Here is a 12497-nt window from a genome sequence, read left to right as displayed (position 1 = left end):
CACATTTTGGGGTCAAAGACCGATTTCAGCCAATCAGAAGATTTGAACAGGTATTTAAACCTCATTATACCTAACACTCATTGCCCTGTCGTGGTTTCCCTAGTGGTTGTCTGAGAGTGCATTATTGATTCTGGTTATTCTGGTTATTTGACTTTGGCATTGATTTTGACTTCCCTGTTTTCTGGCATCCCTGACCTCTGGCTTTCCTTTATCGTTGTGTTCCTTTCTGTGTCCCCTGACCTCGGCTATTCCTGACTATTCTTTGGTACGTTAGTCCGGCCATTCTAAGGCCCGGTAATACAGTCACCTGTGTTACACAATTCTACGTGCAGATCATACAGTAATCCTGACAATTATACACTGGCACTATGCTTTAATGATAAAGAAAAAAAAAAAAACAGACTGATGTTGAGTCAATACAGACTGAGCACATACAGCAAAAATTAAATGGACTGACCTAAAAAAAAGCATGGAAAAAAAACTGAACGAGACACACTTTTTAGTACAGTCCGATCTGTTTACAAGCTCACTTGCTGCCAACATTCACCTCCATCTATTATTGAGGCTGCATGGTACAGTTTACAGCCAACTACATTGCTGCGTTCCGTTAACTGAGACAAGTAAAAATCCATATAAAAAGGAGTTCCTCCTCTTATAACGTATCTAAATAAATTCTTAGAGAGACTAAAACTTTCCTATAAGCTTTTTCCTTAAACCTTGACAAGGACATTTGGTGCTGAAAGATTGTGGGGCCGATTTGTAATAATATTGCTGCTATAATCAACTTATCTTGCTATGCTGTATATTTTGTAGATTATGTATGTATATTCTAGTGTATTACATGTTTACAGGGGTTTCTTATATTTTGTGCTTTCTGCAAATACCTTTCCAGAATTGTCTTAAGTTACACCTTTCTGTACAATTTTTTATACCAATTATAATTATTTGTGTTATCAATATTATTAATACTTCAAACAATGGTATAAAATCTGTGTTCTCTACTAAATGGCACCACCACAACACGGCTACATACACCCTGATAATAGGAAAAACACCCCACTCCTCATAGGGGAAACAGCAAACACACGAACACTACCATGAGAATAGGTAGACAGAAATGCTACTCCACCGAGGGGGTACGGAAATCTAACAACCCGGACTGCCCGGGAGTGCTGAAAGGGACACGGGGTCGAACACAAATTGACACAACTAAACCGAACCATGGTCCACGAGAAGTTTCCAGCAATACACCACACACAATACATCCCTGCCAATCTACCCCACAATCCCTGCAACCACACCCATTACACTCCCCACAGATTAACACCACACTGACCCACTAGAAACCTCAAACCCAACTCACGGCAGAGGTAAAATCTTCAATGATCGCAAGGTAGAGAAATCAGAAAAAATTGAAAAAAAAAAAACTGACAAAATGTGTATTAACTCGAAGACATACTAAAAAGGCACCAGCAAAGAATGCTCTGCAAACTAACCACCGATTTTTTCCTTTCTGTATGTGTCTCATTCCCTCACCCCCAGCCCCTCCACGTGTTTAACCCCCCCAGGGCCTCTATTTATCTCATTCTCTCACCCCATAGCTCCTCCATGTGTCTCATTACCACCCCCAAGGCGCACCATGTATCTAATTCATCCCCTAAGTCCCTGCGTGTGTTTTATTCCCCCCAGACCACCCATGTATTTCATCCTTCCCCCCAGCCCCTCCATGTGTCTCATTCCCTCAGGCCCAAAAGCCTCTCCTTGTGTTTCAATTCCTCCTCCCCAGCCCCTCGATGTGTCTCATTTCCTCCTCCCTATCCCCTCCATGTGTATCATTCCCTTCCTCCCACCGCCCCTCCATTTGTCCCATTCCCTCTCCCCCTCAGCCCCTTCTTTTGTTCCATACCCTCCTACCCTCAGCCCCTTTATGTGTCCCATACCAACCTCCCCCCAGCCCCATCTATGTGCCCCATTCCCTCCCTCCCTAAGCCCCTCCATGTGTCCCATACAATCCCCCCCAGCCCCTCCATGTGCTCCATACCCTTCTGCCCCCAGCCCCTCCATGTGTCCCATACCCTACTCCCCCCAGCCCTTTGATGTGTTCCATACCCTCCTCCTTCCCAGCCTTTCCATGTGTTCCAGTACAGCTCTCCCCTACTGCCCAACACCTGGTAACCCCGGGCCCAGCGCCATTGTAGCTGTGCACTAGCCCAGAAGGTATGCCAGTGGCCCATGGTCGCCCCCATCCTCTTCCCTAAAATGAAAGTGTCCATCTTTGTCAGTTTCAAATGTTGGAATAATTAATGATTTATTTGAATATAAGGGGTCAGGGGACAGAAGCTACAACTGATCAAGTTCTCATTTTTGTGCCCAGGGTGAAACTGATAACAGAATTTGAGGATCAGATCTGCTGTGATGTTTACAGTTTGTTTTCTGGGTTGTTAGCTACACAATGTACAATGTTTACAAATAATGCTGCTTCATTTTTAATGACCAGACTAGAAAATTACAAACTACTCAGAATTGCTTATAACATTGTACATTCCGAAGCTAGTATAGTATCTCTGGAAATAATTAATATCTATTATTGTCACTATTAAGTTCTAGCTGTAATTCAGTTAACCTGACATGCCTATTAGGCAAACGTGAACTGTTTGTGTGTAGGAGGTGCTATCAGTTTTATCTTAGCACTAACAATAGTACAACGCACCTATTACACACACAAACACACCTTTCAACTAAACGCGTTTTGCGCTTTTATCGAGTTTGCCCCAGCTGTCGCTCCGTAGCTACATGTGACGTCACGAGTAGGTTCCCAGTACTGGCAGTTCGTATATCTGCCAGCACTCAGGCTGGGAGTCAGGGAGTGGGAGCTGTTGCTGAGCATGCTGAGTGTGAGTTGCACCAGGAGCTGGCTGGATGGCTGGTTTACTTTTCTGGGACATACAATGCAGCAATATTATCCGTTCAACTGCTGCCAATGTCTCATGTAATGAGAAGGCTCAATTAATGATTATTATTAGTTATAATTAATGCCCCAGATTTCACTTGACATGTGAGATCAGTGAATACATTGAATTGCATTATTTACAAAGATAAGACATAATAGCTAAAATTAAATGGGGCTTAAACTTCTCTAGATTAAAGACGAAAACAGGATGCAGCAGTAAATGTAATGTTATGGTTCATCTTTGATGTAACCTCACATACTGTAGTCCAATGATATTGAATATTATGCATTTAACATGATTATGAATTATTATTTTCCAAATGCTTTTATTGTTTATACTATTATGTGTGTAAATTTGTAGTTGGCTGTAGCATAATGTTTTTTTCTGAATTCAGTACACACATTCTTTGAATGAATGTGTTGTAGTTATGTCTCCATTCTAAGATGATACTATTTTTATTTTTGACATTTCTGCCACTGTATAAGTGGTTCTTAACTTTTTTTTTTCTGATTTCCACTCTTTCGGATTTTTACAGTTTTAGAATTGTTTAACTGTTACTGTATGTTTCTTAACCCCTTAAGGACCAAACTTCTGAAATAAAAGGGAATCATGACATGTCACACATGTCATGTGTCCTTAAGGGGTTAAACTGTTTTGAAATGTACTCCTACCTCTGATGCTCACCTTAAAGACTTTTCTAGGGCTGCACCGTTCCTATGGAACACCCTTCCCCTCTCTGTTAGACTTTCACCCAATCTCCACTCCTTCAAAAAAAAGGAAAACGTACTTCTTCAGGAAAGCATATCAATTAAACTGTGAACAGCTTTCCCTCCCCGCACCCTGATTTCTCTGCTGAAATGGTCATCAAAACAAAACACTAAGCCCTCAATGAACACTATCCTAGCATCCTACCTTTCTACCCTACCCTTACCTTTTGTGTCACTAAACCCCACTCCCTCTAGCATTTAAGCTCATTGAGCAGGGCCCTTAATCCCTCTGTTCCTGTGCGTCAAACTTTTCTGGTTACAAGTATGTGTCGTCTAGTCCACCCATTGTACAGTGCTACGGAACTTGTTGGCGCTTTATAAATAATAATAATAATTGTATTAAAGATATAATCTTTGTGAAATACTCACTCATTTTGACTGTGTTGGAATTTCACTGAAGTTCCAACACAGTCAAGAGCTATACTGAGACAAAATAGGGTCTACTTTGTCTCTGTATTTCGCCTCTGCCTGACTTTCTTAGACTCAAGGAGAAGTCTAAGAGTCCATCCCGACCAATGACTGCTGCAGGTAATTTGGCTGTGTCTATGGAATCAGGATTCCCCATAGAGCTCGATGCTGTACTCTTGTGCATGCTAGAGTACAGCAGTCACGTCGGCTTCTGGCGCTGAAGACCCGAGGAGCAGAGGGAGGAAGCTGGTAGCACCCGCGAGGGGCAGGTTCACCGGACCATCAGTGGCAATGTCACCGGGTGTGGACTTTACGAAGTCAGCAAGGACCCCAGGCAGTGACATTGCTACTTTAAAGGTTTGGTTCAAAATACCAAAAATAGTGGAGGGCAGATAACAGGAAAGATCCATAACGAGATCTCCACTCTTTCTGGTTGGAAGATCCTGTGGTATTATCATGACAACCTATTTAGTTCAGTTACCCATTCTCCATTTCTAATATGATGAATAACACCGCAAATTCTGTAAACCCTCTTCATTAGATTCCTCCAGTGACAAAGGGATCCCATTAAGTAGAAAAAGCAAGTGCTACTGCCGTAATATTATTGAAAGAAACTCATAGTGTTCTTTTTCTCCAAAGTTGCCTTACAGGGGAAGACCGAACTGCTAATATCAAACATTTTATAATGTCCTTTGAAGCAGAAGAAAACAGTGAATCCTTGTTGTGCAACAGATTTTCACACATTTCAACGTTTGATTCTGACTGTCAGTGTCTTAATAGTTGTGATAATGGTCAGCTACTGCTATCAAATTTTGAATCAGAGGGTCCGTCACTGGAAGCATCTGGACAGCCAAGCAAAGAACTAATTTCCATGAAAGCAGCACCTCTGTCCAGAGATACTTGTAAGGAAGGCAATGACCAAAGAACTGAAATTGACTTGTCAGACGAAGAAGTAGCTATCCGTGATCTGTCTTCACTTCCTGTTGAGGATGATACAGAAAGGAGAGTTCTGTGCACACGATGCAGGTGAGAATTGCTTTGTCTGAACATATCAATGAGATTTCCAGGAGATAACCACAATAACTTATGAACATAGTTTACAACCAAGTGATGGTGAATTTTGTTTTTCAAGATCAAATAGCAGTTTTTCTGCAGAACTCAAATGACCCCTAAAGTGCCCAGATCTTTATATTTTTATTTCCTTTTTTCCCTTTTTCAGTTCCTATGCCCTCATTCCTATTTAGCTACTTCGCTGCCCACTCTTCCCCATTTAATTCCACTTCTCTTTTTTTCCCACAATTAGTTCCCTTCTGCATGTAACTCCACCAAACATATCCATTTCTCCTTCTATATAAAGTTTTTACTCCTAATATCTAATCCAGTATTTATAAAATTGGGCAGACTAGATGGGCTGAATGGTTCTTATCTGCCGTCACATTCTATGTTTCAGTTGATCAATATATACCATAACACCCTTTTTTACTTTACCCCTCACTACCCATCACTAGCTAAATTGTTCCTCTTCCATTGTGCCTCATTCCCTATAAGTCCGAGATTAACAGGTATCCCTTATAAAATGGGGATACAGGTGTAAATCTACGGAAATATAAATGAACAGGAACAGTTGTCAGGATAGTTATCAAGTAATTCAATTTATTAACAATATAAAATGCAAATAAAGTGCAGTGGTCCTACGCGTTTCATCCTAATACTGGACATCCTCCGGGACCAATACAGCGTAAAATTCCCAAAGAAAAAATGCTTCACTATTTGAGCCCCATTGTACCTCATTCCCTATAGGTCCAGGATTAACAGATATCCTTTATTTTAACACTGAGGGATTTATTTACAATACTATGAAAACTTTAGTAAATTGAAATCTGATTGGCAATATATAGGAAAGATATGACTGTAGCAGAGTTGGAGAAAATCGTTTAGTTATTTTTGTTGAGAGTTAACTATTTGGATTTCTAATCTCTACAATTCAGAGTTTAGTAAATTAAGCCTTGAATGTCACCATAGAGGCTTCTAAATGCTGGAAGTAGCTAGAAAAACCTGGAAGTTGCCATCATTGTTATAATCTGCCTGTAATAAGGAGTTACCCTAAAGCAAATCTGGATTCTTGAGTCAGAGTGATGAGCACTGTCCAAGAAGTAAAATCATCCTCACATATGCCTTGTCTTCTGTCTTCCTTGGCGTACCTGGCACCAGCATTATATTCTCAGTTCAGTATTAAAAGTTCCACACAGCAGCTTGCCATAAAATACATGTACAGCAATAAAGAGCCACCAGTCTGGGTCCTCAATAAATACAACTTAGAATCACTCCGGGCACTATAACAACTTCTTTAGTATTACTATCACTATCTACCCATTCAGAAAGCGACGTGAAAATGGTACGTTTCTTTTCCACTCATCTTATTTAAATGGGGAGCTAGTGATAGACTGAAAGCATCAGCTGAGATTTCAACCTGTAACCTGTAAATTTGAGCAATAAGAAACCTCCAAAATTTGTGAAAAATTTTTCATAATTTAACTCCTTAATCCCTTAAGTACAAAGCTTTGGAAGTAAAATGCCAGCGTGACAGAAAATTTCCTTCATGAGTCTGATTGTGGTAAATGTCACAGCTCCCGGTGATTCTGTCGGCGTGGTTGCACATAAAGTAAGCAATCACGCCGACAGAAACAAATATTACTTACCGTACCTTGTTCGCAGCAGATCACTGCCTGACCTCCGACCAGGACATTAGCATTGAGAAAGGGCTGCTGCCTGAAACATTTGCTGCTTTAACTTTGTCCTCAAATAAATTGTGGCAGCACCTGGGTGTGCACACCTATTCTGGATGCGCAGGTTTGTTTTTTGGTTGTATATACACTGTTGGGACTTCAGTGTGGAGTATCTGCAGCACATGTCTAATTTTTTGTTTATACTTTGAATTTTGTAGGCGTTTTTTGCCTCTACCTCACCCTATCTATAGTGACCTCCCTCCGATCCGGTCCCCAGCGGCTGCGACTCTCTTAGGAGCGCCGACCGCTGCGGTTTGGATTCTTGTAAAATACTTACCTTCGCCCACAACAAAGATGGCGCCAACGTGCATGCGACATCACGTCATAGACTCGCACACACGTTTTGGAGTCAGAGGTCGGAGGCAGCCAATTACAGCCAAAGGAGGGTTATTTAAACCCAAATTACCTTTGGTTCAGTGCCCTGTTGTGGTTTCCCTTAGTTGGTTATCTGAGAGTGTGTTCCTGTTTGTTTAAATTCTGTTTTTTGACTTTGACTTCGTTTTGACTACCCTGAATTCTGGTATCCTTGACTTTTGGCTTTCCCTCATCGTTGACCTTGGCAAGTATTCTGACTATTCTCTGGTATGTTAAAGGACCACTCTAGTGCCAGGAAAACATACTCGTTTTCCTGGCACTAGAGTGCCCTGAGGGTGCCCCCACCCTCAGGGTCCCACTCCCGCCCGGCTCTGGAAAGGGGTAAAAACTTACCTTTTTCCAGTGGTGGGCGGAGAGCTCTCCTCCTCCGATCCTCCTCTTCTCCTCCCCGTTGGCTGAATGCGCACGCGCGGCAAGAGCTGCGCGCGCATTCAGCCTGTCACATAGGAAAGCATTCATAATGCTTTCCTATGGACGCTTGCGTGCTCTCACTGTGATTTTCACAGTGAGAATCACGCAAGCGCCTCTAGCGGCTGTCAGTGAGACAGCCACTAGAGGAAATAGGGGAAGGCTTAACCCACTCACAAACATAGCAGTTTCTCTGAAACTGCTATGTTTATGAAAAAATGGGTTAACCCTAGAAGGACCTGGCACCCAGACCACTTCATTAAGCTGAAGTGGTGCCTAGAGTGCCTAGAGTGGTCCTTTAAGTCCGGCCATTCTAAGGCCCGGTAAGACGTTACCTTTAGTCCTTGGTGTGATATAATTCTGCATGCTGGATCAATCCTGACAGCAAAGTCATTATAGCGCTCAGGGTGGTGCCATTAACACCTTCAGAGGTCAAAATGTTTCAGGTATATAAAAAATTTTTTAGTAGTCTCAACTGATATCCCCAATACGTACTATATACCTGGTTACGACAAATAATCACGTTTATTAGGTTCTATATGGATATCGTAGAAAACATTAAAAAATATAAAATGTTATTTATTTTTCATTTTAAATTTTTTTTTTTTTTTTTTTTTTATTCTTTATTTTGTTGTGCAGGTGTTTACACATTGATTCAATGATGCCACAACAGCGTAAACTTTGACTTTGCATAAGAACAGTGGCATGTAAAACGTGGCACATTTTGTATTATTAAGAAGTTTAAACAAACAAACGTTACAAGTTGAAGCTAAATATTTTGTGAGTAGAATCGTTAAACAGATTAAGCATCATGTATTCAAGCTCGTTACACTTACTAGACATTATTCTTAAGATGAAATAGATTATAGTCATGTATATTATGTGGATAGGTCAGGCCTGGGTAGTTAGAGTGCTCATATCTGAGGTGAGTATTCATAGGTCAGCGAAGAGTCATCTAGCTTTCCCTGGAGTATATGTGGCAAGCTGGCTGAGCTACCTAACCCTAGCTGGCACGAACCATCGTTGTTCTGTTGAGCCTATGAGTAGGTTTGCTGTGTTCAACGATGTTTACATTTAGTGTGGGAGTCATTCTATGTAGTGGTGCATAGCAGTTAGTGGGGTGGTCAGTGCTGTGTGTAACGGACAGTCAAAAGGCAGTGCCTGCAGGATGTCGATAAAGTTTAACGGTAGGCTAACGGACCTGCCTGCTATGTGTGCTGTGGATAGTAGAGAAGTAGTAGCAGGGTTAACCGAGAGCTTGTCATGCTTTATAGTGCTACAGCCCTAGTTATTATCTATTAGAGAAAACAGTATCTTGGTATACAGGACCAACACAAGTTTTGTTATTAGGTGCATGTTAGGTACAAATTAAACGTGGGGAGGTATTGGGTAAAAAACTGCAAGTTAATACTCGCTTGTGTCCATTTGGGCCCCGGGGGCTGCCTTGTATGGGAGGTGCGTACCGCAGCCACCCAACGGGTCCGAGTCCGTGGGTCACGGTTCAAACCCTCCGGGGTCACCGAGCTGTACAGTCAACCCTTACCCGTACGAGGTTTACGTCCCTGGCTGGTCCGCTGAATGGTAGGGGCGAGCCCAGATGAGGAGCCGTCCCTGCTCCAGGTGTGTTGGCTTGCGGACATCGACCCCTCGGGTGTACGTGGTCTCGCAGATTTCAGGCTCATCCCCCATGTGGCCAAGGAGTGAGTTCCGTGGGGCTGCCGTGTGGGTCTCTTGCAGCGTCGGACCCGTCGGGCGAGGTACAGGTGAGGTGTGTTGTTCTCGTCGCTCTGCAGGCATTGCGGCCTCGTGAGGCCCTGTCTGTCTCTCTCCCTCCGTTTTCGGCAGATGGTTGCGGTCTTTCGTTGCCACCAGCGGCGGGCGGTCCGCCTGCGCATTGTGTGCAGTTTTAGCGGTGTTCTCCGGACAGCTTTAGGGCAGAGCGGGTTGCCTGCCAGATTAGCAGTGGCCTGGGTGTGTGGCGTGTTGAGCGCGGCTCGCCCTCCCGTCCACCCCTCCCTCGGCTCGTAGTTGGATGGGAATGTCTGCAATGCCATGCGTTGGTGCAGCTTTTCCCAAAAGCTTTCAAAGATTTTGTCTAGTCGTGTTAACGCTTCTGTCACATAGCTGTCACTCAGATGCTGAGGCTCTCGCACCGACGACCCGGGTGCCCCCGCCATTTAGTTTGACCTTGTGAGTCTCATGCTGGATTCTTGGTGGGCTGCTGGAGGCAGTGTAGCCGAATGTTTTAGGTCGGTGGGAACCGGGATAACCCCCTCCGGTCCATAGGGGGGGGAACGGGGTTCCACACTGGTGTGTGCAGCAAAGTGTGGTGGTCGGGGAGCGGCCGTCTCCCTCGCGCCATCCACGCTGGTAGGCCGAGGTAGTCGTTTAGTCGGGGTCGGTGAGTAACACGACATTTTCGGTACTCCCGTGTAGGTCTCCCGGTCTTCTGTCGTTTGGACAGCAAGATAAGCTTGTTCTCAGCCTTTATCAGTGCAGAATTTAGACGATTTAGTTTGGCAATGCTGGAGCTGCAGACATGTACGTCTGTTCGGCTCTGCAGTCAGGCCCCACCCCCCTCATTTTAAATTTTACACATGAAAAATAATATATTTGAAAGTGCAAAAATAAAAGTTTTTTTTACATCTAGAGTATGTGATGAAATATGACGTGTCACCTATTCTTGCCTAGAGTTTCTAATTCAGTTGGCGATGAATTTGATATATATTTATTTAAAAAAAAAATGTTATGTCCAATTGGCCAATCCAATGCACCCAATAGCATTGATTCTCTGACAGTAACTGCGCATGTGAACGTGACATCACAGTATGCCTTAAATCACCTTTTTTCATGATTGGGCCTTATTTTATTTTAATTAATGGCATTGGGAATTGTGAATTTTTATTTTGCCTTTTTTGGGGCTGAAGAACTAGAAGAAAGAAGACTTATGGTGATAAGTATAATTTTATTTTACAGGTTTTAGATTTTTTTGGCCACTTGCTCACTATTATTAGGTGGGTGGTAGGTAGGGACTTTATTTTAAGGGACCCCTAGACACTTGAAGTGTAGTGTTACTATTATTTTGACATTGTCCATCTCCCCTATTTTATAATTGAGTGCCCCCACCCGCTGGCAGGAAATTCCAACCCAGTCAACCGTTCTATTGAAATATTCCGTATTTACTTGAATCTAATTCGCCATTGAATCTAATGGGCACCTTAATTTGTGAAACCTGGAAGCTGAAAAATGTTTCTGCTAGCGAATGCAATGTACTGTACATTTGTACAAGAAGATGCTATTCTGCAACATTGTGCAATGAAAATGTTTATTGCCACTTACTGTAGTAACTGATGGTATTTCGATTTTAGTATTACAAGTTAACAATATTCTTTCTTAAGCAAATTACTTTATTACGTATAAACTGATAAAACTACACCAAACTCTCTTGCAGCTTGTCTGGTTCCATTTTTTTTAACAGAAATAATTACTTTTCGTTTGAATTTTACTTCATACAACATACTTCGCTGTTTCTCCTTAATTTTGGGGTAAATTTGATCACTCTTAATTTTATTATTTTTGTATTTTTTTTTAATAACAGTAGCTTCTTTTTATAGTAACTTTTTTTTTGGAATAGCCCCTTTAACTCAAATTGCTCCTCGTTAATCTTTTCCTATGATGGTCACTAAGCGAGGACCGCCCTCTTTCCTGGGCAAAATGAGAAATTCACTCTGGAATTCTGAAATTAGCTTCATCTGACTACTGTCAGCCATTCAGCGGCGCCCTTGCTTGGTTGCAATCTGCGCTTCCTAAATCTGAAAATTCAGCAGCTTAAAGGACCACTACAGGCACCCAGACCACTTCAGCTCAATGTAGTGGTCTGGGTGCCAGGTCCATCTAGGGTTAACCCTGCCTGCTGTAAACATAGCAATTTCAGAGAAATTTAACCCCTCAACCCCCCCCCCCACCCCCCAGAGTCAGAGTCTGGCTGTAGGGGGGGCCCTGAGGGTGGGGAACCTATTAACACTATAGTGTCAGGAACTGAGTTTGTTTTCCTGGCAATATAGTGGTCCTTTAATGATGCTTGGAGGGGGAGGGAACTTTGTTGCTGCAGGCAACTTTGGGGTTAAATCATTCAAGAGCGTGTAAATCCTTTGAGGTAGGGGCCACCTGGCACCATTACAACTTAATTTAGATGTTGTTATGGTGCCTGGGATGTTCCTTTAAAATTTTACTGCATATTCAAGATCAGGTCATACCCTGGATTTATAAAGGGGCAAAATAATTAAGGTTATTAAAATGAACGTGACAATGACATAGCTCTGTAACCATTTGATAAAATGGAGTAAGTCACTGATTATGGTACCTAGAGTGTAGAGCTATGCACGTTTTGGCTATTATTAGTTTGAATGACCACACAGCTCCCTTTACAAGAATGCATGTAAGTTTTAGCAACCAAACAACTGCTTAATTTACGTGCGTTTCTGAATTATTTACTTGGTGCTGCTAGTACATTGAAAGACACACATGTGCTATGTATATCGCATTCAGCAGAGAGCCAAACTTTATGTGAACTTGGTAATAGCAAGAAGGCCTCTGCTGAATGGAAGGAAAACAGGTTAATTGAAGTGTTTAACAAGAGATTCTCTTTTTTATTTGTTACTGTGGACAATGAAACAGATGTTTATTTCATAAAGGATTACATAGGGCTGGAATGATAACCTGCATCTTGTGGTTAAGTCCTTTAAATATTGTTTACATTCAAATATTGATAACATTGTACAAAATACCCACATATCATAATT

General features: G+C 42.3%; 1 protein-coding gene across 1 annotated transcript in view; it reads left to right on the top strand.

Moving 5' to 3' along the window:
* Positions 1 to 2806: 2806 nt before the first annotated feature.
* The window catches only part of DTWD2 (DTW domain containing 2), a 233619-nt gene continuing 223928 nt past the window's right edge, over positions 2807 to 12497 (top strand). Inside the window, exons 1-2 of the mRNA XM_063456933.1 lie at positions 2807 to 2894; positions 4766 to 5152. Coding sequence (XP_063313003.1) covers positions 4812 to 5152 — 341 coding nt within the window. The 5' untranslated portion in view covers positions 2807 to 2894; positions 4766 to 4811. The remainder of the gene's footprint in view (positions 2895 to 4765; positions 5153 to 12497) is intronic.

Source organism: Pelobates fuscus, chromosome 5 (assembly GCF_036172605.1).
Source record: "Pelobates fuscus isolate aPelFus1 chromosome 5, aPelFus1.pri, whole genome shotgun sequence".
Taxonomy (NCBI): domain Eukaryota; kingdom Metazoa; phylum Chordata; class Amphibia; order Anura; family Pelobatidae; genus Pelobates; species Pelobates fuscus.
The sequence above is the reverse complement of the archived record's forward strand: the minus strand, read 5'-3'. Positions and strand labels throughout refer to the sequence as shown.